Source organism: Rhinolophus ferrumequinum, chromosome 4, assembly GCF_004115265.2.
Source record: "Rhinolophus ferrumequinum isolate MPI-CBG mRhiFer1 chromosome 4, mRhiFer1_v1.p, whole genome shotgun sequence".
Classification (NCBI taxonomy): domain Eukaryota; kingdom Metazoa; phylum Chordata; class Mammalia; order Chiroptera; family Rhinolophidae; genus Rhinolophus; species Rhinolophus ferrumequinum.
The window spans coordinates 104,805,972-104,832,726 of NC_046287.1; the positions used below are offsets into that span (position 1 = coordinate 104,805,972).

General features: G+C 44.0%; 2 protein-coding genes across 2 annotated transcripts in view; one reads left to right on the top strand and one right to left on the bottom strand.

Annotated features, from left to right (window-relative positions):
- LATS2 (large tumor suppressor kinase 2) overlaps positions 1–15,780 on the bottom strand; it is a 115,511-nt gene extending 99,731 nt beyond the window's left edge. The window contains exons 1-2 of the mRNA XM_033104286.1: positions 15,686–15,780; positions 2,583–2,689 (exon numbers count right to left, since the gene is read on the bottom strand). The gene's annotated coding sequence lies outside the window, so the exon portion shown is untranslated. The remainder of the gene's footprint in view (positions 1–2,582; positions 2,690–15,685) is intronic.
- An 88-nt stretch (positions 15,781–15,868) lies between these two features.
- Positions 15,869–21,628, top strand: SAP18 (Sin3A associated protein 18). The gene is made up of 4 exons (XM_033104502.1): positions 15,869–16,031; positions 16,177–16,286; positions 20,880–21,002; positions 21,221–21,628. The coding sequence occupies exons 1-4, from the start codon at positions 15,903–15,905 to the stop codon at positions 21,375–21,377; spliced, it is 519 nt and encodes a 172-aa protein (XP_032960393.1). The 5' UTR covers positions 15,869–15,902; the 3' UTR covers positions 21,378–21,628.
- The last annotated feature ends 5,127 nt before the right edge of the window (positions 21,629–26,755 follow it).

The window sequence follows — 26,755 nt, forward strand, 5'->3', positions numbered from 1 at the left end:
ATCACAGAGGACAGATTAGTGGTTGCCAGAGGTGGGGGGCAACAGGGTGGGAGAAATAGGTGAAGAGGGTAAAAAGGTAAATAATAATAATAATACTCATAAATACTTTGATAAAATAGTAATGTTCAATTAGTATGCATATATGTACTACATGTAAACACACACACACACACACACACTTCCAGGGAGAGGATCCAAACATTTCCCAAACACACACACGCACAGAAAAATACCCCAGAAAACAACAAGCGTTGGTGAAGATGTGAAGACCTGGAAGCCTGCCCACCACTGGGATGAGGGTGAAAGGTGCAGTCACTGTGGCAAACAGTCTGGTAGTTTCTCCAAAAGTTAAAAATACAACTACATCTGACCCAGCAACTCTACTTCTGGGGACAGACCCAAAATAACCGACAGCAGAGACTCAGATATTTGTAGCCCCATGTTCCATGCAGCACTGTTCACAACAGTCAAAAGACAGACACAACCCAAAGGTCCATGGATGGATGATGGATAAACAAAAGTCCATCCATACAGCGGATGTCATTCAGCCTTAAGAGGGGAGGAATCCTGACACACCCTACATCATCCGTGAACCCTGAGGACGTTATGCTCAGTGAAATCCGTCAGTCACAGGACAAGCGCTGTGTGATCCCACTTAGATGAGGCCCTGGAGCAGTCAGATCCTAGGGACAGAGTTGGTGTGGGTGATGGAGCTGGGGGAGGGGCATGAGGAGTTATTTAATGGGGACAGAGTTTCAGTTTTGCAAGATGAAAAACTGGTGGAGATATGTTGCACAACCATCTTACTGTACTTGATAGTATTGAACTGCACAGTTAAAAATGGTTAACATGGTAAATTCTATGTTATGCGGGGTTGTTTTTTTTACCGCAATTAAAAGAAAAACCCAGATACCTAATTATTAATTCTTGATTCCCTTGTGGACTAATTAATAGTCATACTTGGGTTAATATTAGTTTCTCCACCCTCTCACAGCCAGGAATGTCTGAAATTTCCAGAATAGATGACCGAGCCAGTCTAGTCGCCATCATAATACTCCCTCAGTTGTGCGCTTGGTGACGAAGTTCAGTCACTGTTTATGTTATGTCTCTTTCTCTGCTGTTTACATGAAATCTCAAACTTTGTATTTTTTAAAAAACAATCAAATATAGCATAGAAATTCAAAATAGTGAATTGGAGTGAAAGTTACTATTTCAGCAGCTTTGAAAAACACAGAAATGTTCTTAGTTTTTTAAGACTTTCACTTTAAATTATAAAGTTATTGTCAATTAGTATCACTCATATGGAAAGAGATGGAGTATGATTTGCCAACCGACAAAATATCCCAGTGCCTCTTGGTACAGCTACGAACGACAGGGTCCACACAATAGTGTCCACGTCCTAGGTTTCAACAGGAAGAGCCGGGCGGAGGGGCAGTTCTTAAAGGATGGAAAAAGAAGGTAGGATGAAGCTGTACAAACGTGTCCCTTTTTGAGTCAGGGGCACAGTAGTCCCCACTGTCCTGTGTTATGCTGTGGTACTATAGTAGGAACTTGTTTTCTATGGGGAGCCTGGCTACATTTGGTTTACTGCATTGTTTCACCTGCATTTCCTTCCAATTTCTTCAATTAGTTAATTGCAGTTTGAATCAGACGTAGTGTTTTTACAGAAGCATATTCCTTGACAATTTATTTTAGAAGTTGTTGAGGAGGTCAGCTTGCATTCGGGTGGGATCAGACAGATACATGAGTCTGTAAAAGCAATCAAGAAGCTAAGGATAAAAATGAACACAAGTTGGCAGCCTGGTCTGATGGTGGAAATGACTAAGTTCACGGGGAGGAGACCAGAATTCTCATTCAGTCAGTTACTAACCAGTGAGACTGGGGAGCTCTCAGATTCCTCGGGACACATCTATCCGCCTATCAAATGGAACAGCTGCACCACGTCGTCGTCATCTCTATTGACCCTCTCCTGCGCTAACATCCTCTGATTTCATGAGTGCAGACACGCCTCGCTCTCCCCACACTTCCATGCTCACACCCCTGCGCTGTTTCAGTTGTCCCCTCTATGCAGGGAACTTGGCAGTCTGGCCCTGGCCTCCCCCTTGGGATGTCAGGACAGTCCCACTCCTGAGATGCCCCCAAGACTCCAGCAATCCCAGCTATCACGGCGCCTCCTTCACCCCGCGACCCAGCTCTCTGACACCAACACTGGTCCGCTCGCTGTGCTTTTCAGGGCACCAGCAATTCAGGACTGCCGGTCCTCACTGTGTGCCCCCCAGTCCTCTGGGGGTGAACCTGGGCCCTTCTTCCACTGAGTGTGGGTGACAGCAGCTGTACTTGAGGCTGAGGCTGCAGTTCAGTACAAAGAGCAAGAACAGCCAGAGCAGAAGCCGGCTCTCCCTTCACTCAGCGGGCTGCACAGCAGGTCTAAGGGAGGTGGTGAGCTCAGGACTGAGTGTGACACACGACACACACAACCAGCCCCTTTAGGTACCACTGTCAACGCACTCCCCACGCAGTGAAGCCCTCCCTGGCTCCCAGACCTTGCCGCATGCAGCCAGCACGAGCAGAGCCCACCCTACCTGGTCGACATTCTATTCCTCCTGGGACGGCTGGCCAGGCCTCCTTGGGGCTCAGCAAACCAGAGCAGGGCTGGCTTCCTAGCGGCCAGAGCAGGGATCCTCCCCACCTAGGCAAACAGAAAAAAGCCCAAAGTGTACAGATAAACTTGCCGAGGGAGCGCTGGGTTCACCCAGAAGAAGCGAACATGACACTTAGTACAGAAGGCCACCCCTGACACAGGATGCGGCTGAGACCCTGCTGGACGGAACTGAGGCCAGGCAGGCGGACAGTCGGGGGCCGACCGGCACCCACCTGCAGCAGCCTCACTATTCACTGACAGGCTGAACACCTTCCTCCTTGGCAGAAGTAAAAAGTCTAAGAAAACGCAAAGGACTGAAAATCCAATCTAAAAGGCTAGGACACTTTTTAAAGTTCACTTTTTCGAGATATGACTTACATGCAATGACATGCACCCATTTAAGTGTACACTCCAATCAGTCAGGAGCGTTTCTCCCACACCTCAAAGGTCTTCGTGACTCCCTGTCATCTGACCTCTCCATTTCCCCAGCCCCACAACCACCGACCTGTGTTCTGTCATTAGAGGTTACGAATACCTTGTTTTAGAATTTATTATGAAACAGTTAAATGACATGTACTCTTTGGTTCCTGGTTTTTTCATTCTGTAAAATATCTCTGAGACTCATCCATGTTCTTTCGTGCATCTGAGTATACTCCATCGGCTACCAGCTCGTCTTCACCTGTTAATAAACATTTGGGGTCTTTATAATTTAGGGTTATGAACCTCTGTGGATGAGTCTTGTGTGGAAACATATGTTGTCACTTCTCTCAGGTACATACCTAGTAATGAAATTCTTATAAACAAACTTGATAAAAGGCTGCCAAGTTGCTCGCCAAAGTGGTTGTCATTTCACACCCCTCCAGCAGTCCACGTCCTCGCCACCCCTCTGCTGCGTGGTAGAGAACGTGTGCGCGTATTTTTATTTGCCTTCCTTGACGACTAACGATGCTGAGCATCTTCCCATGCTCTTATCACAGCTTCTGCACAGTGTTTATCAAAATCTTTGGCTCGTTTTCCTGTTGCGTTTATTGACTTTAATGAGAATATTTGTACTGTTTTACCATTAAGTATGATGCTTTTGTAGATTCTGACAGTTATACTTTATAATAAGTTAATAAGAAATATTCTTTCTTTTGCTAGTTTGGCAAGTATAGCAAAATGCTTAGTAACAGATGCAACTAAGGCTCTAAATTTCTCTCTGAATACAATTCTGGACATTTCTAAGGATATATTTTTGCTTAGAAAATTAAGAAATGTGATATTTTTGATACGATTTAGAAATTACAAAATATGGTGTTTCTAATTGAATGTAGAATATAAAGAAATGTGACATTTGGGCATGGTTTATTCTTGTTACATGTTATAAAAAGCCAACAACCCAAATCTAATGATGACAGATGTGTGAAGGTCAGAATGGAGCGGATACGTTTTAACTGGCCGTCCTGAAAAAAGCGCCCTTGTAAGAGGAGGCTGACAAATGCAATGAAGTGCAAGAATGTGAGATCAATCCAACCTCAGATTACTCTTGGGGACAGTAATGGCTGTAATGGGCTGCTCTGTGGGTCATCAGAGTGACAGATCACAGGAGAGACGAAGTTTCCTGTAAACATCCCGATTTATTCAAAGTACGCATGGGTACCAAGCCTGGTGGCCAGCGGGCTGCCGAGATGGCAGGAGCTGGGAGGGTAGCCAGGGCCAAGGCACAGAGGCAGTCAGGCCTCTGCACACCCCAAGCCAGTGCACGGCAAGGCCCTCACCAGCCTCGTCAGACAAGTGCCTCCCTCCAGGCATCTTCCTGCCCCTTGCAGGAAAACTGTCACCTTCAGGTACTGTTATAGGACCACCATGGTGAGAACGGAGCTCACAGGACAGTGCAGAGCTGTTGTGCACAGCTGTGAGCAGCGGCTTTTCTGCTGTCTGGGAAGTGTTGACTCTGTGATTAATCTTCCCGAGACCCCCGAACCCTGCCATGCAGGCAGAGGGACAACATGCAAGCTAGCGGCTCTTTTTAATCAACAAACAGGTAAGGCTGATAAACAATCAAAACCAAGCTCCCCAAAACATCCCCCACAAAATTGCTCTCACATGAGCACCGAGAGTCCTTCCCCACTGCCACCAGGCCACACAGGTCACTAACACACACTCACTGAGGGCTAGGCTGTGTTGTAAGTGCTCTACAAGTATCCACTCCCTGAAGTTAGTCCTCTTAGCATTGCCCAAGGCTGGCATGCTTGTCTGGCACAGATGAGGACTCGGGAGCTGACAGAAGCTAAGCAACTTCCAAAGCAAAGGACACCCAGCCAGTCAGTGGCAGAAGCAGGAGCAAAGCCAGGTGGCTGGCCTCAGCCTCCACTCTCAGTCACTACAGTATGCTTCCTCGTATCCAGAAGAACGCTCACCAGATGGAGATGTACACAAAACCAACGACACACAGCACCGTGGAGCTGCAGTCAATGCAGAGCGTTCCGAGTAGCGTGCTCATGCAGCCCTGGACGCAGGATGGGTCACTGTCCTGACACAATCACGAGTGTCCACAGGATAGCAGCCCATGGCCCACACTGTGGTCTGAAGCAACTGACTGAATCCCCTTCAGAAAATGCCCTTTCCTACTTGCATAGGCTTGGGGACAGTATCTGAGCCAAAGCCATTGTTAACGAGAGCCAAAGTTGAAACTGGGGGAAAGACGTGAAGCATCACAGGAAAACCTGAGGCCAGGTGAAAACGAGATAAGGAACATCCAGCTCTGATATTAATACAAAGCTCCAGAACAGAGGGACCTATGCAGGAATACCACAGCAGGGCTGTGTTGGAGCTGCTCTCTGGGTGTGTGTGGCAGGGTGGCATGCTGCAGCTTATAGACCCCACAGGTTACTAGAAAGAAAACGCATTTGCTCAGGTCACTGCCCAGGTCAGTGGGGCATGCGACTCTGTGACCAGCAGCCACAGCAGCACTGCCTGGGGCTCGAGGAACTTTAGCCTCCACTCCAGACCCAAGGAAGCACATCTGCATTTTAACAATACCCGCCAGGAGATTCACCCACGTTACCATTCAAAGATGGAGGCCACTGTTTGGAGAGTAGCTAGATTTAAGCCCCAGGAGGAGGCTGGGATGCCATACAGTCCTAGTGAGGAAGGGGAGCTAAGGAGAGGACAGGAAGCAAACTTTCTGGATGAATAACCTCTGCTGACATCATTTGTGACAACTATTGTCACAAATCTCACTCCCTTTCATCTTCCCAACAATTTTGTGAGTTTGTACAATCCCAGTACATAGGTAAAGAAACTGTTTCAAAGATGGCATATAATTTGCCCAAAGTTATACAACCAGTAAGTGATGAAGATGCAGTACAAATCCAGGGCCACTGAATGCCACACCCAAACCTTTCTCCTGTGTCTTTTTATCCAAGTGAGAAAAAAGGAAGGTGTGACCTGATGTCTACAGCAAACTCAGAAATGATGGTGTTTATCATCATTGCTGGCTTCTTTTTTCCATTTTCACTAATGTTTTTTCATTTTCACATAATGAACATAACCAAGAGTCTAAAATGACCTTTACATAGGCATCATAAGCAGATATGTATTTTCAAGTTTCTATTAGTCAACACAATGGTCTGGGAAGAATGGAGAATGGGAGCAAAATTTAAATGCCTAAAAATCTTGTGTTTGCATGACTTGGATTTGGAAAATGAAAGCATGGGAATTCAGATCGAGGATCTGAAAAACTCCATGCTCAGCACTTCCTGTCACTGCCAAGCCCCTGAACTTCCTGTTTGGGAAGCAGTGCCCCTCCCACCCATCTCCCTGGTAACTAAGCCTGGCCGTATTTTCAGCCAGGGAGGTTCAGCTTTGCCTTTTCTCCACAGCAGGCCACTGGGAGCCACGCTGGACTGAAGCCAAGACAGTCTAGTGATACTGAATATCTGTAATTATTGCTTGTCCCTGTAACTACCCTTTCAAGCAGTGTCCAAGAAACTAGTGTTTTCAAATTCAAATTCAAATCTGAAGTGGAATCTCTTAGAGATTCCCACTAGAGGTCATTTGATTTATAAGGTTATGATGCTATCATGGCCTTAGCAATGATAGGTTCTGTGTATATGTAATTTGTAATGTGGACCAAGTTTTAGGAATTTTTCTATCTTGCTTTCTAGTATAAGACTAATTCAAGATGTACCTAAAATAACTACCTTTGCTTGATATTTATTTTTCCATATGTTCACAAATGTATTAGGTAGGACCAATTTGTCAATTAGTTACTCACTCATTTATACAGTTTCAACCAATATTTGTTGAATGTTAGATCTCAGACATAAGCTAGATCCTGGGACACAAGGAAAATAATATAGACCTTTACTGTCCAAGAGAAAGAAAGGAAAAAAAAACATTCAATAAAGGCCAGTCACCTCTGTGACAGGCATTGGGTTAAAAAGCCAGATGTATACAAAGTGGCAATTACAAAATAGTCACGGGATGTAAAGTACAGCACAGGGAATGCAGTCAATAATGTGATAACTATGCACAGTGCAAGGCGGGTACTAGACTTACTGGGGGGATCATTGTGTAAGTTATATAAATGTCTAGCCAGTATGCTGTACACGTGAAACTAATATAATACTGAATGTCAACTGTAATTGAAAAATTAAAATTAAAAAAATAGACAGATGTGGTAACAAATAATTGAAATAGAATTTGAAAAGTTCGGAAAGTGCTCATTCAAGACTCCGTGGGCACACGTGGAAGGGGGTGAAGTGTCCTGCAGAAGTAGGCACTCAACTGACACCAACAAATGCAGGCATCGACTTCTCTTTCCTAATTTTGTGTTTCCTCCATGCGTTCTGGTCCTTTTCTTTCCTCCAACACACAGGAGCCCTTCAGGTGTAAGGTGATTTATGAGCACAAACTATAAAAAAAGTGAGCTAAACCCCAAGGGTAATCTCAGTTTACTCAGTGTGTACTGTTGGCTTTCTTGCTGTAAATATATAAAATAAGGTATACAGTCTCCACAGGGAACTTTTAATAGTTCCTCTGGGTCTTTCTTTCATGCAAATACAAACTACAAATGTGCCTGCCTACTCCCTCCCCCTCCTTTGCCTTTACACACAGAGTGCAGACTATCTTCTTTCATTCAACAAATATATCCTGGACAATAATAGTGCCGTCATTTTCACTGCTGTATAACATTCCATTTGTGTATGGGTCATAGTTTATTTAACCAGATCCTCACTGATCATTTTTGGGTTTTTGATTTATAGTCTTTTCTTACAATCTTACAAACACAGTATTTTGTATGCATACATGTGTATCTGAGTGGTCAACAGTCAGAGATGGGGTTGAAAGTCAATGCATGTTAATTGGATCACATACAGTATTGAAAAAGCACCCTTAGAGTTTATCATTTTGCAATCCCACCACCATGTATGAGAACGCCTAGTTTCTCAACATTTGGATTTTTGCCAACCCAATAAGTAAAAAGTAGTATCTGGACCGAGTTTTAACTTGCCTTTCTCTTATACGAGAGGCCGGGCATCCTGTCTTTTGCTTACAGGCCATTTGCATTTCTTCTTCGGCAAACTGTCCATGTCATTTGCCAATTTTCTTTTGGATTCTCCTTCCCTTATATATTTCTAGAAATTTTTTTATAAGTTAGAGAGCCTTGTGTCTGTGGTATGGTTTCCACTGTTTTTTTTCCTGATTTGTCATTTCTTTCTTGGCTTTACTTAATTATATTCACAAAAGTCTCTGTTGCCACGTAACATAATATACTCACAGGATCCAGGGATGAGGTCAAGGGCACCTTTGGGGGTCTATTATTCCACCTTCCACTCTTTGTCTCTGCTGGGAATGTCTTCCTCCAGATACGCATGGCTCACTCCCTCTCCTCCCTTTCATCTACTCATGGAAAACAGCAACACCCACACCTACCCAAGCACACCAATCCCTTCACTCTGCTTTACTTTTTTGCGTAGCAATGACCACTTTCTAACGTAATACATTATTTACTTGTACATTGCCTGTCTTCCTTCAGAAGACTTTAAACTTCATTGGGCCAGAAAATTTTTTTTCTGGTTTACTAAATACCCCAAAAACCTACACAGAACCTGAAGCACAATAAACGTTGAATACATTTTTATTGACTAGATGAACTTAATTTTCTTTTTGTTTTTTCTACTGGAATTTTCATCTTTTGCTCATGAATTCTTTACATATTTAAGATATTAACCCTTTGTCAATGTTATATTTTTCTTAGAACTTTTGTCTCCAGTTTTCTCCATGCATTTTCTTGCACTTTTGATAAAGTATTTTATATGCCATATTATAGATTTTTCCAGCTTAACTTGACCACAGTTTCCCATGTTTTTAAAATCTTTAAAATCAGGGCTTCCTTATTGATAGAAGCAGAAATTTGCTATGTCTGGGCATGCCTTGTGAGCTGGAGGAATGTGCTGGATGATTTCTGTGAGAAAGAAGGTATGTTCTGGGAAATAGAAATTCTGAGAGATGCCAGGCTCAAGCAGCTTGATTTACTATTCTGTACCCATTCTAAGACACCCTTGTTTTCCTTCTCATTTTAACACTCCTAGGTCAGGATGTGTCTTATAAACGATGACATCTTACAATTACAGTTGGCAAGGTTTTCCCTTTTACTGATACATAGACCAACCATGTGTCTCACATCTGATAGGTCTTAGATCTGGTGAAATACAAAAGAAAGTCTTGGTTACCTGAGGGCAGTGTGACTGACACCCCTTCTAGCAGTCTCCGACGGTAGCTCAGTCCCTGGACTCATTTTTATTTTGGGGCGGGAGGTGGGGGTACCAGGAGGGACTGAAAAGTAAAAATGAAGCACCAAATACAAGGGAACAATTGGGGCACAAGAAGGACTGGCCTCCCTTGTACTGCAATGACACTCGGGGGCCAAAGCATGCTGCGCCTTGACCTTGGATCTTCCTACACCTTGGCTGGTGGGCATGAGGGGCATTGCTGGTGCTCACTGAGCAAACCTGCTTGCAGGAATGCTGGACGCCTTCCCAAGAAAGACTATCCTTTGTGATCTCTCTTCATTGCTTCCTCCTCTCAACCCCTGGTAACCATTGAATGTTTTCTGTGTCCATAATTTTGCTTTTCCAGAATGGGATATAGTTGAAATCATACAATATATAGCTTTTTCAGTTTGGCTTCTTTCATTCAGTTAATATGCATTTAAGTTTCTTCCATGGCTTTTCATGGTTTAATAGGTCATTTGTTTTTAGTGCTGAGTAACACTCCTTTGTCTGGATGCACCAGTTTGTTTGTCCATCACTTACTGAAGGACATTTTGGTTGCTTCCAAGTTTTGACAATTATGAATAAAGCTGCTATAAATATCCCTGTGCAGGTTTTTGTGAGGACATAAGTTTTCAATTTAAATACCAATGAGCTAGAATGCTGCATTCTATGATGAGAGTATGTTTAGTTTTGTAAGAAACTGTTACGCTGTCTTCCCAAGTGGCTGCACCGTTTGTATCCCCACCAGCAGTGAGCGAGAGTTCCTGTTGCTCCACGTCCTCACCAGCATTTGGTGTTGTCAGTGTTCAGATTTATCTACATAAATAATCATGTCATCTACGAATTAGGACAGTTTATTTCTTCCTTCCCAACCTGTATTCCTACCATTTCCTTTTCTTGTTTAATTGTATTAGCTAAAACTCCCAGTACGATGTTGAATAGGAGTGGTGAGAGGGGACATCCTTGCCACATTCCTGATCTCAGTGGGAAAGCTTTGAGTTTCTCACCATTAAGTATGATGTTAGTTGTAGCTTTTTGTACATTTTCCTTATCAAATTGAGGAATTTCCCCTCTATCCCTCCTTTGCTAAGGGTTTTTATCATGAGTGGCTATTGAATTTTGGCAAATGCTTTTACTGCATCTATTGATATGGTCACGCTATCTTTCTTCTTTAGCCTGTCGATATGATGGATTACATTAATTAATTTTCTATTGCTAAACCAGCCTTGCCTACTTGGAATAAATCCAAGTTGGTCATGGTGTAGAACTTTTTCTTATACATTCTTAGATTTGATTTGCCAGTATTTGTTCAGGATATTTACATCTACATTCGTGAGAAACATTGGCCTGTAGTTTTCCTTTCTTGTAATATTTTTGTCTGTTTTGGGAATTAGGGTAATCTTGGCCTCAAAATGAATTAAGAAGTATTCTCTCTGCTTCTATTTTCTGGAAGAGACTGTAGAGAATTGGTATAATTTCTTCCTTAAATGTTTGGTAGAATTCAGCAATGAACCCAATGTGGGCCTGGTACTTCTTGTTTTGGAAGGTTAATTATTGATTCAATTCCTTTAATAGATATAGGTTTATTCAGATCATATATATTTTGTGTGTGTGTGAGTTTTGGTAGATTTACTTTTTAATTTCTAAAAGTAAATTTATACTCATTATGAAAAATGTGGAAAATACAAAAAAGATGGAAATTACAATTATCCATTATCTTCCAACTCAGAGGAATTGGAATATTTCCTTCCAGAATGTTTGTGTGTATATGTATACATATTTAAAAAACAATTGAATTGCTTTATTTCTAATATTTTATCCTTCTTTTAAACTTAACATCCTATTAGCATAGTTTTACTTATTAAGAACGCTTAATAAACATTTCGCTTATTAGAAATGTTGAGTTACCTAACTTAACATCTGTGTTTCCATTTTCTCATTTGTAAATAGGTTAAATAATATACACATCTCATAGGTGAATTGTATGAATTAAATGAGATAATGCAAGCAAAACATGTAGCAAAGTGCCTAGCATGTAGATTATAAAAAATGGCCACAATCCCCCCTACCCTGCGTGCATGCCCTTCATAGTGCGTATTAGTTGCAACCCTGATCAAGAAGTGACGTCTACTTCTCCACTTCCTGGACTCTTGGCATGGCCTCTTGGCTTGCTGTGACCAATCACAGGGGTCAAAGGGGAAGCTGTGTAGCTGATGAGCCTGGTTCACAAGGTGCTTTGAAGCTTCTGCTGTCATTCTCCTGGAACTCTGCGACTGCAATGTGACGAAGCCTGGGTTAGCCTGTGACAGACACATGGCCCATCCAATGGCCAGCACCATCATTAGACAGGGAGGTGAAGTTATCATATACCATCTCACCCCTGACACCCAAGGTGAGCTGTCAGATAACTACAGTTGCAGGAGGGGAGCAGGTGGACCAGAAGAACCGCCCAGCAGAGCCCAGCCCAAATAAAACAGTGTCTTTGATTTCTCTGTTTTCAGGTGGTAGTTATACAGCAATAAAAAGATAATGATACAGTGATAAATATTAACTGTTATTATTATGCCATATAACCCTGAAAGGTGCTTCAAAATATTGTTAATCATTTAACACATATTTTAGCGTCAGGTATATATAAAGCAGGGCCTTAAGTTTTACTCATGTCATGGTGGACATCTATTTACATACATTTCCTAATCCCAAAGAACTAATAAGTTATTGGAGATATTTCTTCATGTGCAACCTTAGAATCAGGGCATGAGTGACCTAAGTCTCCTAAAAAAGCACCCCATACATATTTGATGGTTAAATATCTAATCAAATTATTCCTATGGCTGCTTTTTTTTCAATTGAATAAACATGCTCTCAATATTTTGTACTGACTGAAAATAATTAGTACATCCTTATTTATTTGAATGTGCATGATAATGAATTGGCAAAGATTTATAATTCATTGTAACAGCAATGCTATTTTTTCCCCATATAGTTTTCATGGAATTAGCAATCCTTCGGCAATTAGCCTTTTAATTTGCCCCCCTTGCCTCACTGCAAAAGGAGACAGATTCTACATGACAATGATGGTGATGATTTGAATGGCTCCATTTGAGTGCTTAATACATAGAGAACCCGAGCCAACAACTTTAGATGCATTTATTCCTCCTAACAGGAGGTGTTTTATTATGACAGTTTAGGGATCAGGAATCTGTGACTCAGAGCAGTTAAGTGATTCAAGATTAACCAGCTAGCAAGCTGGTTAATTTGCTAACGTTTAAATGTAAGATCTCTCTAACTTCAAAGACTAAACTTTTTAACCACTGATTAAGCCTTTGAGTCACCCTCTGCAACTTGCTTCTGGTAAGTACATATGTTGTTGACACTGCAGACTCTTGAGGAAGAGAATGTTCGTTTAAAAACCATTTCAATATAATCATTCAAATGCTTAAAATAGGGGGTAAAGTGAGAGATTCAACTCCATGACAAGCAAATGCAACCCCCATTCTGTTCCACTGGCTTAAAATGTACTGGTAAGGAGATGGCTCTCAGAACCACCGAGAACTGTAATTCTCCTTTGTAAATTCTATAAAGAGAAAGGATGCATATACTTAAATTTTACAGTTTGTGCTCAGTGCTGGACCTAGAAAGCCAAGTAGGTAGACTGAGGGATGCTGAAAGTCAGCCTGAATTGTTCTGATATACAGCTGCAGTTGCACTGTCACAGGCATCAGGACTCCCATTTTGATGAGAGCCTCATTCAGAAAGGTCCATTATAAAAGCTTACATCTAAGCGACTAAACCTCCCAGTCACCACTAAGAGGTCATGAGGTTCATTTTCAGTTTCAATGTTTCCCTTTAGTTTATTGGTTAGAGTGCCCTCATGTGTCTGTATTTTTATACTATGGAGGTTTTGAAAAAGGTTTAATATTAGAATCATAGAACTTGAAGGAAATTTAATCTTTTGTAAAAAACTGGATATTGACTGCATGTAAGGTCCTATCCCTAAATAATAGTTAAAAATTTTTAACAGTGATCTAAATCACACGAGTATCTAAAATGTACAGCTACAATGTAAAAATGAAAAACCACCCCCACCCCTAGTGAGAAAGAGCACATTTCTAGTATTTTAGAAGCTCCCAGGATGCCCTTCATAAATTGGGTCATCCAGCTTACTCTCAGAGATAACACTATCCTGAATTTAGTTTTAATCATCCCAGTTCTTTTCTTTATAGTTTTACCATGTGGTGTTTGTTTCCCTAAACAGTACTTTTTGTGTGGGGGTGGGGGGAGACAGGGAATATTTTCCTAATTTTGAACTCTGCATAAATTGAATCCCATTGCGTTTTTCTGACTTGCTTTTTTAATTCTACTTTTAAAAGAGCATATTCATTCATTCATTTACTTTCAACTTTATGTATTCCATTTTACCAATATACTCTTGGTAGACATTCAAATTGTTTCTAAAAGTTTGACTATGTGTAACAATTTCTCTGGGGCATAGCATAGAAGTGGAATAGCTGGGTCTTCACGTGTACTCATATCCAGTCTTTCTAGATAACATCAATTTTTCCAAAGTAGATCAGAGTAGCCCATAAAAACTCCCTTTTCTCCATCTCCTTCATAGCACTTGGTTGTCAGATTTCCATCTTGGCCAATCTAGTTGTGAAATGTTATCTCATTGTGATTTAAATGTGCGTTTTTCTATGATTATTCATGAGGTTGGGCATTTTTTCATGTTTACATGCAATTTGTGTTTTCTTTGAAAGGCCTATATGCCCTTTGCCCATTTTCTATTGGATTGTCTTTTTCTTACTGACTTATAGGCATTTTTTTTCCTTTGGTGGGGTATTTTTTAAAATAGCATGATACAGCATTCATGCAGAAGAATGCATAAAACATAAATGTACTGTTTAAAGAACAATTTAAAATCAAACGGTGTAATCACCACCTCAATAAAAAAAAAAAACACCTTTGCCCCTCCATGGTCACAATCCATTTTTTTCTCAGAGTTAACGACCATTCTGACTTTTGTGGTAATGACTTCATTGCTTTTCTTTTTATAGTTTTATCACCTGGAAATGAATCCTGAACAATATGGCATTGCATGCTTTTGAATGTTGTAAGAATGGGTTCACATAGTATACATTCTTTTGTCTTCGGCTTCTTACACCTACCATTATGCTTGTGAAATTCATGATGTTTCACACAGTTGGTTTCATGTGGCTGTAGTTTGTTCATTTTTGTTGCTGTATAGATACCACAATTCATTGAACTACTGTAATGCTAATGGACACTTGGGATGTTTCCACTCTTTTTTCTTATGAACAATACTGCCAAGAACATTCTTATGTCTCCGGATACAGCTGAGCAAGGCTGTCTCTAGGGTATATACCAAGGAGTGGTATTGTTAGATCTAAAGTATACGTATCTTCAATTTTACTAAATAATCCTAAACTACTTCCCAAAGTGGTATATATACCATTTGAGAATTCCCATTAGTCTACCAACAACTGTCAGAATTCCAATTTTTACCCAGAGGTACGTGTAGTTTAAAACCAATCAATTAAAGCCGATCACTGTGGTTTTAATGCATTTCCTGACTAGTAATGAGCTTCAGCACCTTATGTTTATTGGCCATGTGGATTTCTCCATTTTCAAATCAATGATTTTACCCATTTTTCTATTGGAATTCTTCTTTAGTTCTTTCATATCCCGGACCCTAGCTCTTGTCAATCACATGCACCCCTGATACCTTCTTCCACTCTGTGATTTATGCTTCTCTTTCTTTATGATGTATGCTGAAGGTTAGGATTTGTTGTTTTTTTTTCTATTTTAATCTAGCAAACTTTGTCAACCTTTTATGGTTAGTGCTTTTTGTATCACATATCCCTATCCATTGGTCATGAAGACGGTCTACTATGTTATTTCCAGAAAGTGCGAGTTTTGCTGTTCACACTTAGGTCTTTGACCGCTCCCGAAATTCTGTGTAGGGGTGGGGTGGGAGGAGTCCTTTCTTCCCTCAGTCCAGGTCACTCACTGTTCCCTCTGTTTTGCAGTGCCTCCCTAGTCTTAACTCAGGGACCACGTTCGGGCCCTTTTACCACGTGTTACCCTACCTCTATCAAAAAAGAGCTCGACAGTTTGCTAATAAAGGCATGTTTTTGCTTACTCACAACAGGACCTCCTGTACTGTTCTTAGGCGTTTTGCGTTAAGGTTTCCATAATTTCGTGCGAATACGCCCTCGTGAGCTTATTTGGCCTGTGAACATTTCAGGGAATGCATAAATACCTTGGCCAACAAGGTCCGGCGACGTCCCTCAGAAGTTCCGCTGCGGGGACGCCAGCGCCCGCCTCTTCCCGAACAACACAACGCGCAGGCGCGGCCTGTCTGGGTTAGTGCACCGCGCAACAAAATGCGCTTGCGCCGCGGAAGGCCCCGCCCCACCCTCACCCCGCCCTGTCTGCTATAAAGCCTCGAGCTTCTCCTCGCGAGACACTTCGTTCTCATGCTAGCTGCCGGGGTCGGAGGTCAGAGCGAGCGTCTCGCGGGCCACAGGAGGAAGATGGCGGTGGAGTCGCGCGTCACCCAGGAGGAAATTAAGAAGGAGCCGGAGAAGCCGATCGACCGGGAGAAGGTGAGGCGTCCGGACGAGGTGCCAGTGGGCTGGCGGGGTGGAGAGCGGGGCCTGCGCGCAGGGGGCGGCTCGGAGGCCGCGGCGCCTGCGGGAGGCTGGCCGCGCCGCTTCAGCTTGTTCCCTTGCCTTTACTCCTGTCCCCCAGACGTGCCCGCTGCTGCTGCGCGTCTTCACCACCAACAACGGCCGCCATCACCGCATGGACGAGTTCTCCCGAGGGAACGTGCCATCCAGCGAGCTGCAGATCTACACCTGGTGAGTGGGCCGCGGGACGAGCGGGCACCGGCGAGTCCCCTGGGCCGGTGGGGAGCAGCCCCCACTTGAGCCTGCGGGCGCCACTCTCACAGAGTTAGTTTCGGCTGTTAAGTGAAAAGATCGGTCCGACCCGTCTTGTAAGCTTCTGCGTCTAATGGTGAACCTTTGGCGTTGTGGAGTTATGGCTGCTTGGTAGAGCAATGGCACGCAGATCGTTAAAATGCGGCAGCCGCCCATAAGGGGCTGCCGGTCGAATACATGGTACTACAGTCACGGGGAAGGGTCAGCCATGCTGTCGAGTGATGTGTGTTGTCCTCGAGGAGCACTTCCAGGTGATATTGAGCCTTACTGCCGTAGCATCAAATATCAGCAAAACCGGGGTGGTTTCTGATCTGATGCATAATAGAAAAGATTTTGATGTGTGCTCAGTGAAGACCTGCCCCTGAATGTGTATCTCTTGTGTGTACCTTACCTACCCCGAGTCTGACTAGGAACGTTATACACAGCAAGCAGCATGTACGTGTAATTCCTTCGTTTGATTGACATCATAATGGTTTTTTAGTAGCAGTACGAAAGGTATACTTTTTTAAAATTTGTCTTTTGTGTGTGTGTATTACATTTGCCATTTTAACTGTTTTTAAGGATACAATTCAGTGGCATTAAGTATATTCACATTGTGCACCATTACTGTTAATCTATTCCCACAACTTTTTCATTCCCTCGCAACAGAAATTCTATACCAGTCCGGGTATATCCAGGGTAATCTACTTTGTCTCTGAATTTATCTACTTTAGACACTTCATATAAGTGGACTTACACAATATTTGTTCTTTTGTCTAGTTTATTTCACTTAGCATAAGTTTTAAAGCTTCATTCATGGTGTCACATACAACAATTCTTTTTTATGGCTAAAATTTCACTGTATGGATATACTACATTTTGTTGGTCCATCTATTGATAGGCATTGTGGGGTTGTTTGTACATTTCAGCCAGTGAATAATGCTGCTGTAAACATGGGAGTACAAATCTCTTTCAGCCTGCTTTCAGTTCTTTGGGTTCTATACCCAGAAGTGGGATACAGTTGGTTCTATACTCAGAAGTAGGATTGCAGGATCATGTGCTCATTCTATGTTTAACTTTTTGAGGAACCGCCAAACTGTTTTTCACACAGTATTTTACGTTCCTCTAAAGGTGTGTAATTTTAAACTGTAAGCCCAATATACTAGAACTCAGCTCTTTAAAGATTTGGACCTTATTTGTCTTTTTGAAGGGGCTTGTTAAGTTTATGTAGTAGTATGAGTCCAGTTCAGTATATCATCCCAGAATAAAGCCAGAGAAGGTTGATTTCAGTTAGAGGGAGGAACTGTTATTACTGGGTTGATGAAAACCTCTGTTCAAAGATTAAAGTGTATATTTTCTCCAACAAATAAGATTTTGTTTGCCAGGTGCTGTACTTAGACCCTCAGGGCATAAAGGAAAGATGGTGCTGACGCTCCCTACAGTGAGCTCAGTCCAGCGAGAAAGCACTCTAACAAATGCTAAGGAAGACTAGGGTGAAGATGGCAGGGTGAGATTGTTCAATAGATCCTCTACTCCCGATCAAGATTAGAAAAATTCCTGTCCTAAACAAACAAGGAAAGAACCTTATACTATACCTCCAAAAAAACAGATTCTGAAAGACTGGATGGTTGGTGTGGAGGTAGCGCAGAGACCTGTCCCTCTCCCAGAAGCAGGAATGAGGGAGGTTGGTTAACAAATCTTAGGAATTCTCAATTTTTGGAACTGGACCGAGAAGCTAATGTACACAGCCCTAAGAAGTCAAGGAAAAGGCAGTGGGAGTCCAGAGGAGCCCAGCAGAAACCAGTTGAGTTTGCAAAAGTTCAGGGCATTGCGTGGGGCTGGGAACAAGACAGATACACCAGAGTGATACGTGTCCTGTGATTAGGTGGTCATTAAACAGGTTACTGGAAGAAAATCATGTAGGCCACTGTATCAGGGTTCACCCAGGAAAACAGAACCATCAGCAGTTTTAAGAGATTTATATAACAAAGAATTGGCTTATACAGTTGGGGGGGCTGCCCGGCGACCTGAATTCCTCATCTGTAGGGCAGTCTATCAGGAAGGGCACTGCTTGAAATCTGGGTCCACAGCCGGCTACGGCCCTCAACTGATTGGATCAGGCCTACTGGATTATCTAGGATGATCTCTAAAGTCCAACTGATGGGACTTGAATCCCACCTACCAAATAGGATGCTCCTTGACTTACCATGGATGGGGTTATGTCCCGATAAACCCATGCTAAGTTGGAAATATCGTAAGTCGGAAATGCATTTACTACTACGCTGTAGAGTATTCGTTGTTTACTCTTCACCTGAGTGCTCAAGCTGTGGACTAGTCAGAAAGTGCACTTGGCAGTCCAGCTGCTCTAGGTGACAGCCCTCAGCAGGCAGGCGGGGGCTCATGGAGGAGGACTATTCACTGAGAGGTGTGAACCAGCTCCCCATGTTCGTCCTGAGCAAGATGAAAATCTGGAAAACGTTTGTAGAAAGGAAGAGAATCCTTTTTGGTACACACAAGTACATTCTGTATATCAGGAATAATTGATTACAATAAACAGCAGAATATCGGGTTAAAGAAAGTCACTCGGGCCTCAAGTTTCAGGCCAACATTGGAGATCACTGGGGACAAAGTAAAAATAAGCTACAAAAGGACAGGGTTGAGAGGAAGAGTAACATCGTTACGAAGTTTTACAATTCCTTCAATTTGACTTTAGTTTTTCCTTCTGTTAATTTCAAGTTTTCTTAAAAATATGTGTAATATTTGAAGCAGTTTTTTTTGTATTGTCTCAGCATATATAACACGCTTGATGATCAATTTCTGTAGCACTGTGCATGTGCACAGAAAGATGCCAGAAGTGGTGTAACGTCACTGGTTACTGCTGGGTGGTGAGGTGTGGGATATAATTTACTGCATTCCTGCAGATGGCTTTCCCCTCTTTCAATAATGAACATGTGTCATGTTGGGAAAGGCAGTCTTGCACAGCTTCTCGCCTATCACAGGGCCACAGTGGCCTTGGGCCTGGGTCATTTCCTTGTAAAGAGGTAAGGGCCCTCGCCGCCTGTGCTGAGCTTTGCTCTGTCCCTGTCCTGGGCTTGATGTTCTTTGTGCTGCTCAAGCATCATGTGGCCCCTTCCCTGCTCATGAGAGGGACATGCAAGACCGTCTGATGGGCTGCAGGTGAGAGCTGTAGGCAGTGGGGGGACCAGCAGTAACGTCTGAAGCTTGTCTTGCTGTTCCTTCTCAAAGTGTTGTCCGTGTCGTTCTTGGCAATCCCAACACTGCAAACCCTGGAGTGGGGTGACATCCTGGGTGCTGCTCCTGGCGGCACATGCTGTCGTGCTCTTTGCTGTCCTCCAACAGTGGGACTCCTCCCCGTAGGTGGGAAGGGGTAAACAGAGGAATTAAATAATGAGAGATTGAAACAGCACCAGTGGTGGGCATGGAGAAAAATGATTTGATCTGTATTGAGCAGGTGGAAACAGCAGGGTAACGATGGGGAGAGGGGAGCAGTGCTTAGCTTTAGGGCTGGCAATTGAGAGGGCATCGGTTGTTCTCATGGTAACGAGAGGAGCGGCTTGTTTCCAGAGCACCTCCTTGTTTCCAGAGCACCTCCGAGCTGGTGGGAGCCTCCATGGAAAGATTCGATTTGGAGTTTTTTACTCAGTGTGAAGCCGAGGCTTGTAAATAGAGTGTTAAAACTAAATGGCCTTGGGCGTTTGACCCCCTGCCTGGTGCTGTGTTTCAGAGTTCTTAATTCTTCATCAGTGCCTGGTGTCCTTGTGTCATCTTATGGGCCCTACAGGCTATGCTGTTTCAAGTTTTAGGTCATCTGTTTCATCTTCCCAGTTGCCATGAAAGAAATACAGAAATTTATACTGGTTTGTTACTGTTTCCAAGATGCTTGTATTTTTAATAGATTTTTCCACATTTGTGCCACATTAGCTCAAAGGATTATATTAATTTCTGAGATCAAATAAATATTTGCAGGGCAAAAATATACATTGTGAAAGGAGCATGTGCTTAGTCTTGAAACTTTCATGTTTCATTGGCTTTTTAGGATTCCATCTTAGAAAGGAGAAGCTGCACATCTGTATGAAAGAGCTTGCCTATCACATGCATTCTACGATGCATTGCGATTTCACAGATGCTGAAATGTGGAAAAGTATGTGTCTTAGAAATAATGAAATACGACTGTTTTAAGTATTTGGATTAATTTGGACTAGTTACCTTAAAGGGGTAAATAAGTAGGCCACCAGGATGTTATAGCAACAAAAATTACCATGTGTCATTCTGAAGCCCCTTTTAGCACTAACGGTCTGACTTTCACTCCTTAAATTTCAAACACCGAGGTTGGTAAAGGGAGTATTTGGGGGCAAATAGTATTATTAGATACTTTAAAATTAACTGAAATATAAAACTTTGAGTTTCTGGCATAAATCACAATTCAGACAAATGTAATTAACTTTGTATGTCAATATCTGTTATATTATTACTGATTAATCAAATGTAATGTTTGTTTTTGTTTTAATTCAGGATGGATGCAACCTTGAAAGAACTAACTAGTTTAGTGAAAGAAGTCTACCCAGAAGCTAGAAAGAAAGGCACACACTTCAATTTTGCAATTGTTTTCACGGATATTAAAAGACCTGGCTATCGGTGGGTTTTCTTTTTTAATTCCTATAATGTCTTTTTGATTTTGATATTCTGACTGGTAGTGGTGACCCCTTTAGTGAATCTCATGGGTGGGGGGCATAGATTTATACTATGTTAATGCAGCGCTTAACTTCACCTGATGGACAGACCCAGGCCCACGCTCATCTGGTGTGCGTGGAGCCCACTGATTTGTGACACTGACAGTTGCTTTCCTTCCTCAGAGTAAAGGAGATTGGCAGCACCATGTCTGGGAGGAAGGGGACTGATGACTCCATGACCCTGCAGTCGCAGAAGTTCCAGATAGGAGACTACCTGGATATAGCCATCACCCCCCCGAACCGGGCACCTCCTCCTTCAGGCCGCATGAGGCCATATTAAATTTTAGTGACTCTTTGTTGCTCTTATTTTTTGTTCAGTTACGTAAAACAAACCTACGCTTTTTCCTCCCCTCATTGCCATTAAGCCTTTAAACGCTAATCAAATTGTAACGCATCTATTTAGGACTTAGGTTTGGCTGTGCTATGGAATGAATGTTAATAGAAAGTCCATGTATCAAGTCCTGTAAAATACGAAGAAAGTGCTCTTAGCAGTCTATGTAAAACTATATTGTTAAATATATGTGTGCAATCGACCTGAGTGTGGAAGTTAACGCAGGCCTGGGGACAGGGTTGCATTTAGTGTGGGGCTGGTGCTCAGGAGTGAGGATGGTGTGTTGAACAGCATGAGCTTGTGTCACAGACGATGGTTTTCAGTTAGGAAGAGGACTTGTGTGACAGTTGGCAGCAGAGGCATTTGGGGATCGTGGGAGCTGGGCAACTCGAAGGGGCGGTGAGAAGGGATTGGCCTGCCTGAGTCAAGGTACAATTACAAAGAGAAACGGGTGCCACAGTGAGGGCTTTGTGTGTTTTAAAGATGGGCAGAATAGGGCATTCTGAGGGGAGGAAGCAGTGCAAAGGAAACAAGGGTAAGATCTCGAAGTGGAGGGAGGGATGAAGACCAGGGGCAAAGAGCCAGGGATGAGGTCAAGCTGAGTAAGCAAGGGACAGTCACACATCCTGGTGAGTGTTTGTGTGTGAGTACAGCTGTCCTGCTTATGTGGGGGCCACGGTCCAAGACCCCCAGTGGATGCCTGAAGCAGCAGATAGTACCGCCCTATATGTACATGCATACTTGTGATTGTTTAACTGGTAAATTAGGCACAGCAAGAGATGAACAACTAATAATAAATTAGAACAATGACAACATACTGCAATGAGTTATGGGAACATGGCATTAGTAGAGTAAAATACACTGACCTGGACACCAGCACTGCAGCTCAGTCAGTGATCACCCAGACGGCCAGCAAGTGACTGACTGGCGGAGAGCAGAAGCGGATAGCACGGGGACGCCGGACAGACGCATGTGCCAACAGGGCGGGACGGAGCGGGACTGCATGAGATTTCATCACCCCATTCAACACTGATGACCGAAGGGTAAGGGACTACTGGGAATGACCCTGGAGGGGCCGAGACCAGCTGGGCTGAGTGTTTCAATCCTGGTTGCACCAGGAGGGCTGGAACCTTGGGCAAGTTGCTTGGATCTGTTAACAGCCCATAGGGCTGTGAAGGTTAGATGTTGGCAGCAGTGCTAGGATAGTGCCTTCCCTGTAAGAAACATTGTCTGCCCGCAGCCCCAGTTTATAGTCAGCTCGAATCAGGCCATGCACGGCCATGACAAATGGTGACAGTGTGCAGCAGTAAGTCCATCGCAGCAGAGGATGGAAAGTGCACTCCAGAATGAAAGAATACGCACTACCGGGATCCTCAGAAGAAATCTGCAGTTTATCTTGTACACAAAAGCAGCCTCGAATCTCGAGGACCTGTGGGGCTGGTGTCCCTGTCGCAAAGTCAGCAGGTGGCAGAGAGGAGCCTGGAGCTAGACCTAGCGCCTCTCCTAGTCACCCCAAACCCTCAGATTATTTACTCAGACAAGACACTTGAATTCTGTGAGTCATACAATTAATGTACACCTAACTCGTAGAGGAGCCACAATTACCTTCCTATGTGTGGGAAGACATTACAGCTTAGTAAGTGGAGAAGGTGGCAGGAACTACACCAAGAAGCCAGATTTCACAGAGGTGTGAGCCGCAAAAGGGCTCCTGTAACTAGGTTATTCTCCCCCTGGCTGAAAAATCACATACTTTATTATTTCCTTGGTTCTAACATGGCATTTTCCCTTTAAATACAGCTAAAGAAAGAACACTTAGTGAACTTACTGAAGATTAAGCCAAGAACCCAGACTGTCTGTCCTTAGTCCTTGTTTATCTCTGGCTCTGTAAGTATGACTGGAGCAGCTGTTTCCTCAAGTGTAAAATGGGAAAGGGGGGCGCCCGTGCCCAGTGCTCGAGTACCCCGGCTGCCTCACTGAGGTTCTAGAGTTGCTTTTCCCTGTGCAGTGTCAGGGCACAGGCATGGCTCAGACCTTTTCCACTTTGTTATGTGTCGCGTCCAGCGCAACACAGGCAGTGAGCGAACAAGAAGGGGCGGCAAAGGGTTAAGAAAGTAAGAAACAAATCAAAGTTATGAAACAGGCCAAGGGTCTCACAGCCTCAAAGGACTGAGAGCCCCAAATTGGGCAGTCTTGTGGCTTTTATTGATGCACACACAAGAAAGCAACATTGTTTTCTCCAAGGTCTGTGAATTTCACACATTGTACTAAGAAACTGATTTGAACTAATTACCCTTGTCTGCAAGCAGCTGAACTGTCAGTTTCAGGATGTACCTCCCCAAGAGACAAAACCTTTATGCTGAAACTTACTGAAATGGATAGATGGAGAACTGATATTACTACACCCTTGAATCTCTTCCCAAGCATGTTGTGGGAAGGAATGCAGCCACACAGGCAGAAGCTCTCCTTAGCCGGGGGAAGGTGGGGGTCTATGCCCACCTCTATCAACCCCGTGGGTTCTCCTGCTGGTCCCCACTGGGCTGTGCCTGGCTTGAGTTGTCCTCCCCGTGGGGAATCTTACTCGTTACTGACTAACCAGCTATCCTCTGGGACTAAACGGAGACATAAGGTGTAAGCACAAAGGTGAAGCAAAGTCCCTGAAAGGATTCATCTCAGACTCTTTCTTTAGGGGCAGGTACGAGGAGACAGACGGGTAGGCTGCTTCATGACAATACTCATGTGAACATGAACTCGGTATTTTCATTTATTTACTTGATCCTCAGTAGGGAGTCTCAACATTAAATTTCACAAAACGTAACTGGGACTCTTATGCCCATAGCAACCATTGGCTCAGGTGATTGGGGGGGGGTGGGGCGGCATGTCCCAGAGATGTTAGAGGCCACCAACAGATTTGCGGGGACAGTGGGACATGGAAAGTCAATCATCAACCACCGTTTCCCCATCTGAGAGATCGGGAGGGCTGTACCTACTTCAGAGGTAATCTAAGAACTACGTTAGTGAATCTGCAGGACGGCCTAGCCCGAGCTCTGCTCATTGTGATCAGCAGTCACGTTACTGGGTGCTATGCGATGAACGAAGCCAAGGGCCTGGGCGGCACTGAGTGAAGGGTCCAGTGGAGGAGACAAACATTCAATAAACGTGCACTTGAACACTTCTACACATTGTATGGCACACTGCGAAGGGTGAGAACGTTGCTGAGGAGGACTAAGGGCAAGTAGGTGAAGTCTGAGAACATGACATTGAATCACACCTGAAGCAGATGAGCTAAGGCTTAGTTTCAGATGCACTTAGGCATTCGTTGTGCCTCGCTGCCCTGTCTACACGGACAGATGTCACGTTCTGTGGGATGTGAAGGCAAGGCCCTCCAGTGGCAGATCACCAGGAGCTTCACTGTGCCATCTGGAGCAAGCCTGCAGCGTCAGAACCTGCTGGCTTCACACTGAGTTTGGAGTTCTTTCACAGAAGTGCCCCTAGAGCCAGCTGGCTTCAGGCCCTAGCACCGCTGGGCGGGCCTCAGGCAGGTGCTCCCTCCGGTGTGTCTACACATCTGGGAGAGTGCTGCTCTTCCAAGTTCCCCAAGGTCCCTGGACTGGCCATCTGATGGTGTGTCGTGCACCTGGCAGCTGCTGCCTGAGCCTGGAACTGGGCTGAACCTTCAGGCACATCAGGACAGTTTCCTCTAAAGGGGCATAACAGTGGGCAGACGCCAAGTCTGTGCAGTGCAGCATTGGGGGACACGTGGCACAGGGAGAGATAACCAGGCAGACTCTACCGGCCTGTGGGCCTGCCGGACACCCTGGGCTCCATTTCACAGCAGCGGGAAGACATGGAAGGGTTTTCTGCCAGAGAGAGACACTTGAAAGATCCTAAAATTTGAAGCTTGATAAGCTGGAGGTATCATGATTCTACGTAACAGAAGCTAGGATCACAGGAGGGAAGTGGTAAGGGTCAGGGGAAGAGAAATCTGGGGGCACAATTTGAGAGGCCATCACAAAACAAGTGCAGATACCTGGCAGGCAGGCATCCAGAAATGCTGGGTGTGCCAGTGTCGGGCTCCCATCTTAATCCCGTGTTTTCTGTATCCTCTCTAAGCACTGCACCACCTCTTCCCTTCAGCAGAACTCAGGGAGGAGCTGTCTCAGTCTACTGGGGCCTTGGCGATCTCACCCTGCCCTTTCCAAGCTTGTCCTGGCACTCCATCAGCTTCTTCAGTGCTGTCAGTAACACCCACCCGTTCGGCCAAATCCAAGTGACTCATTCTCCTTCCTCCTTACCGGCACTTCGTGTCCTGTGCTAGGCTGCTCTGCCATTTCTGTTCTGCAGGATTCAGCCCCAGGACACTGGGTACAGCTCCTCCCCTCGGCAGTCACATTCATGCCAAGACTAATGTACATGGAGCTATGGTAAGTAATGAACGGAAGGCTGAGAAACTGGGGAGTTATCATACGTAAGGCTGACTACAGCTTTACCTTGAAAAATAAAACTATCTTGAAAATAACTTATGTTCTATTTAACAAAAATTGTAACTGCACAGTAATTCTTAGAACAAAGAACCAAGCTTTGTTTTAGTGACAATTTTCTGACAAAATGAAGAGCATAACGTGACAGGTCTTCACAATGGACTTGAAGACACAGTCATAAAGGAGGGTACTCAGCTGCATCACGTTTCCCACAACTAAGCCTGGGAAGCGCCTGTCAGTTCTTTCTTCTCATCTCGACTGTCTCCTCAGTACTCCAGGCCCTTATTTTCCCAGGGGCCACAATCTGAAAAGCTTGCCAACAGTACTTCCGTCAGCTTAATTAGAAAACATTACTTTCCAGCTGTGCTTAAATTGGCAGGACCTTAGGCTGGTTGGGCAGGGCATTAGGTCTCCCAGCTGACAGTCCAGAGAGGACACCTGGCCCAGGAAGAGTCATCAGAATCTTCCAGAGTGAGCCCTCAGGCTCTGCTGGGCAGCCAAACTGGAGATGGGGACTGGGCGAGGTCAGCAGCCACATGCTGGCGAGAGCTACTTAAGAAGATGAAACTGACACCAAGTAAAAAGCAGAAACATGCATCCTGACAGCAGGTGAGTTCCCAATAATAACTGCCTGGGACATGCCACAGCGCACTTACCTAGGCTGGTAAGTTCTTCTCTTTTCCTAAATTAATTTAAGCTGTCATTTATAAACAACTGTCCTTTAAAAGTACTGTTGAAATAAAAGGTGTAAGACTGGGGATAGTCATGAGGGGGCCCCACTTGTAGACGCAGCATCCACCCAGCCCCGAGAAGCCTGCAGGTGGCCGAACAGTAGCAAACAGTAACATT

Excerpts from the sequence above, each read along its gene's own strand:
- SAP18 (XM_033104502.1), top strand. The coding sequence starts at position 15,903 with ATGCTAGCTGCCGGGGTCGGAGGTCAGAGCGAGCGTCTCGCGGGCCAC. Across the intron at positions 16,287-20,879 it reads GAGCTGCAGATCTACACCTG|GATGGATGCAACCTTGAAAG; the intron begins GTGAGTGGGCCG and ends GTTTTAATTCAG. Across the intron at positions 21,003-21,220 it reads ATTAAAAGACCTGGCTATCG|AGTAAAGGAGATTGGCAGCA; the intron begins GTGGGTTTTCTT and ends TTCCTTCCTCAG.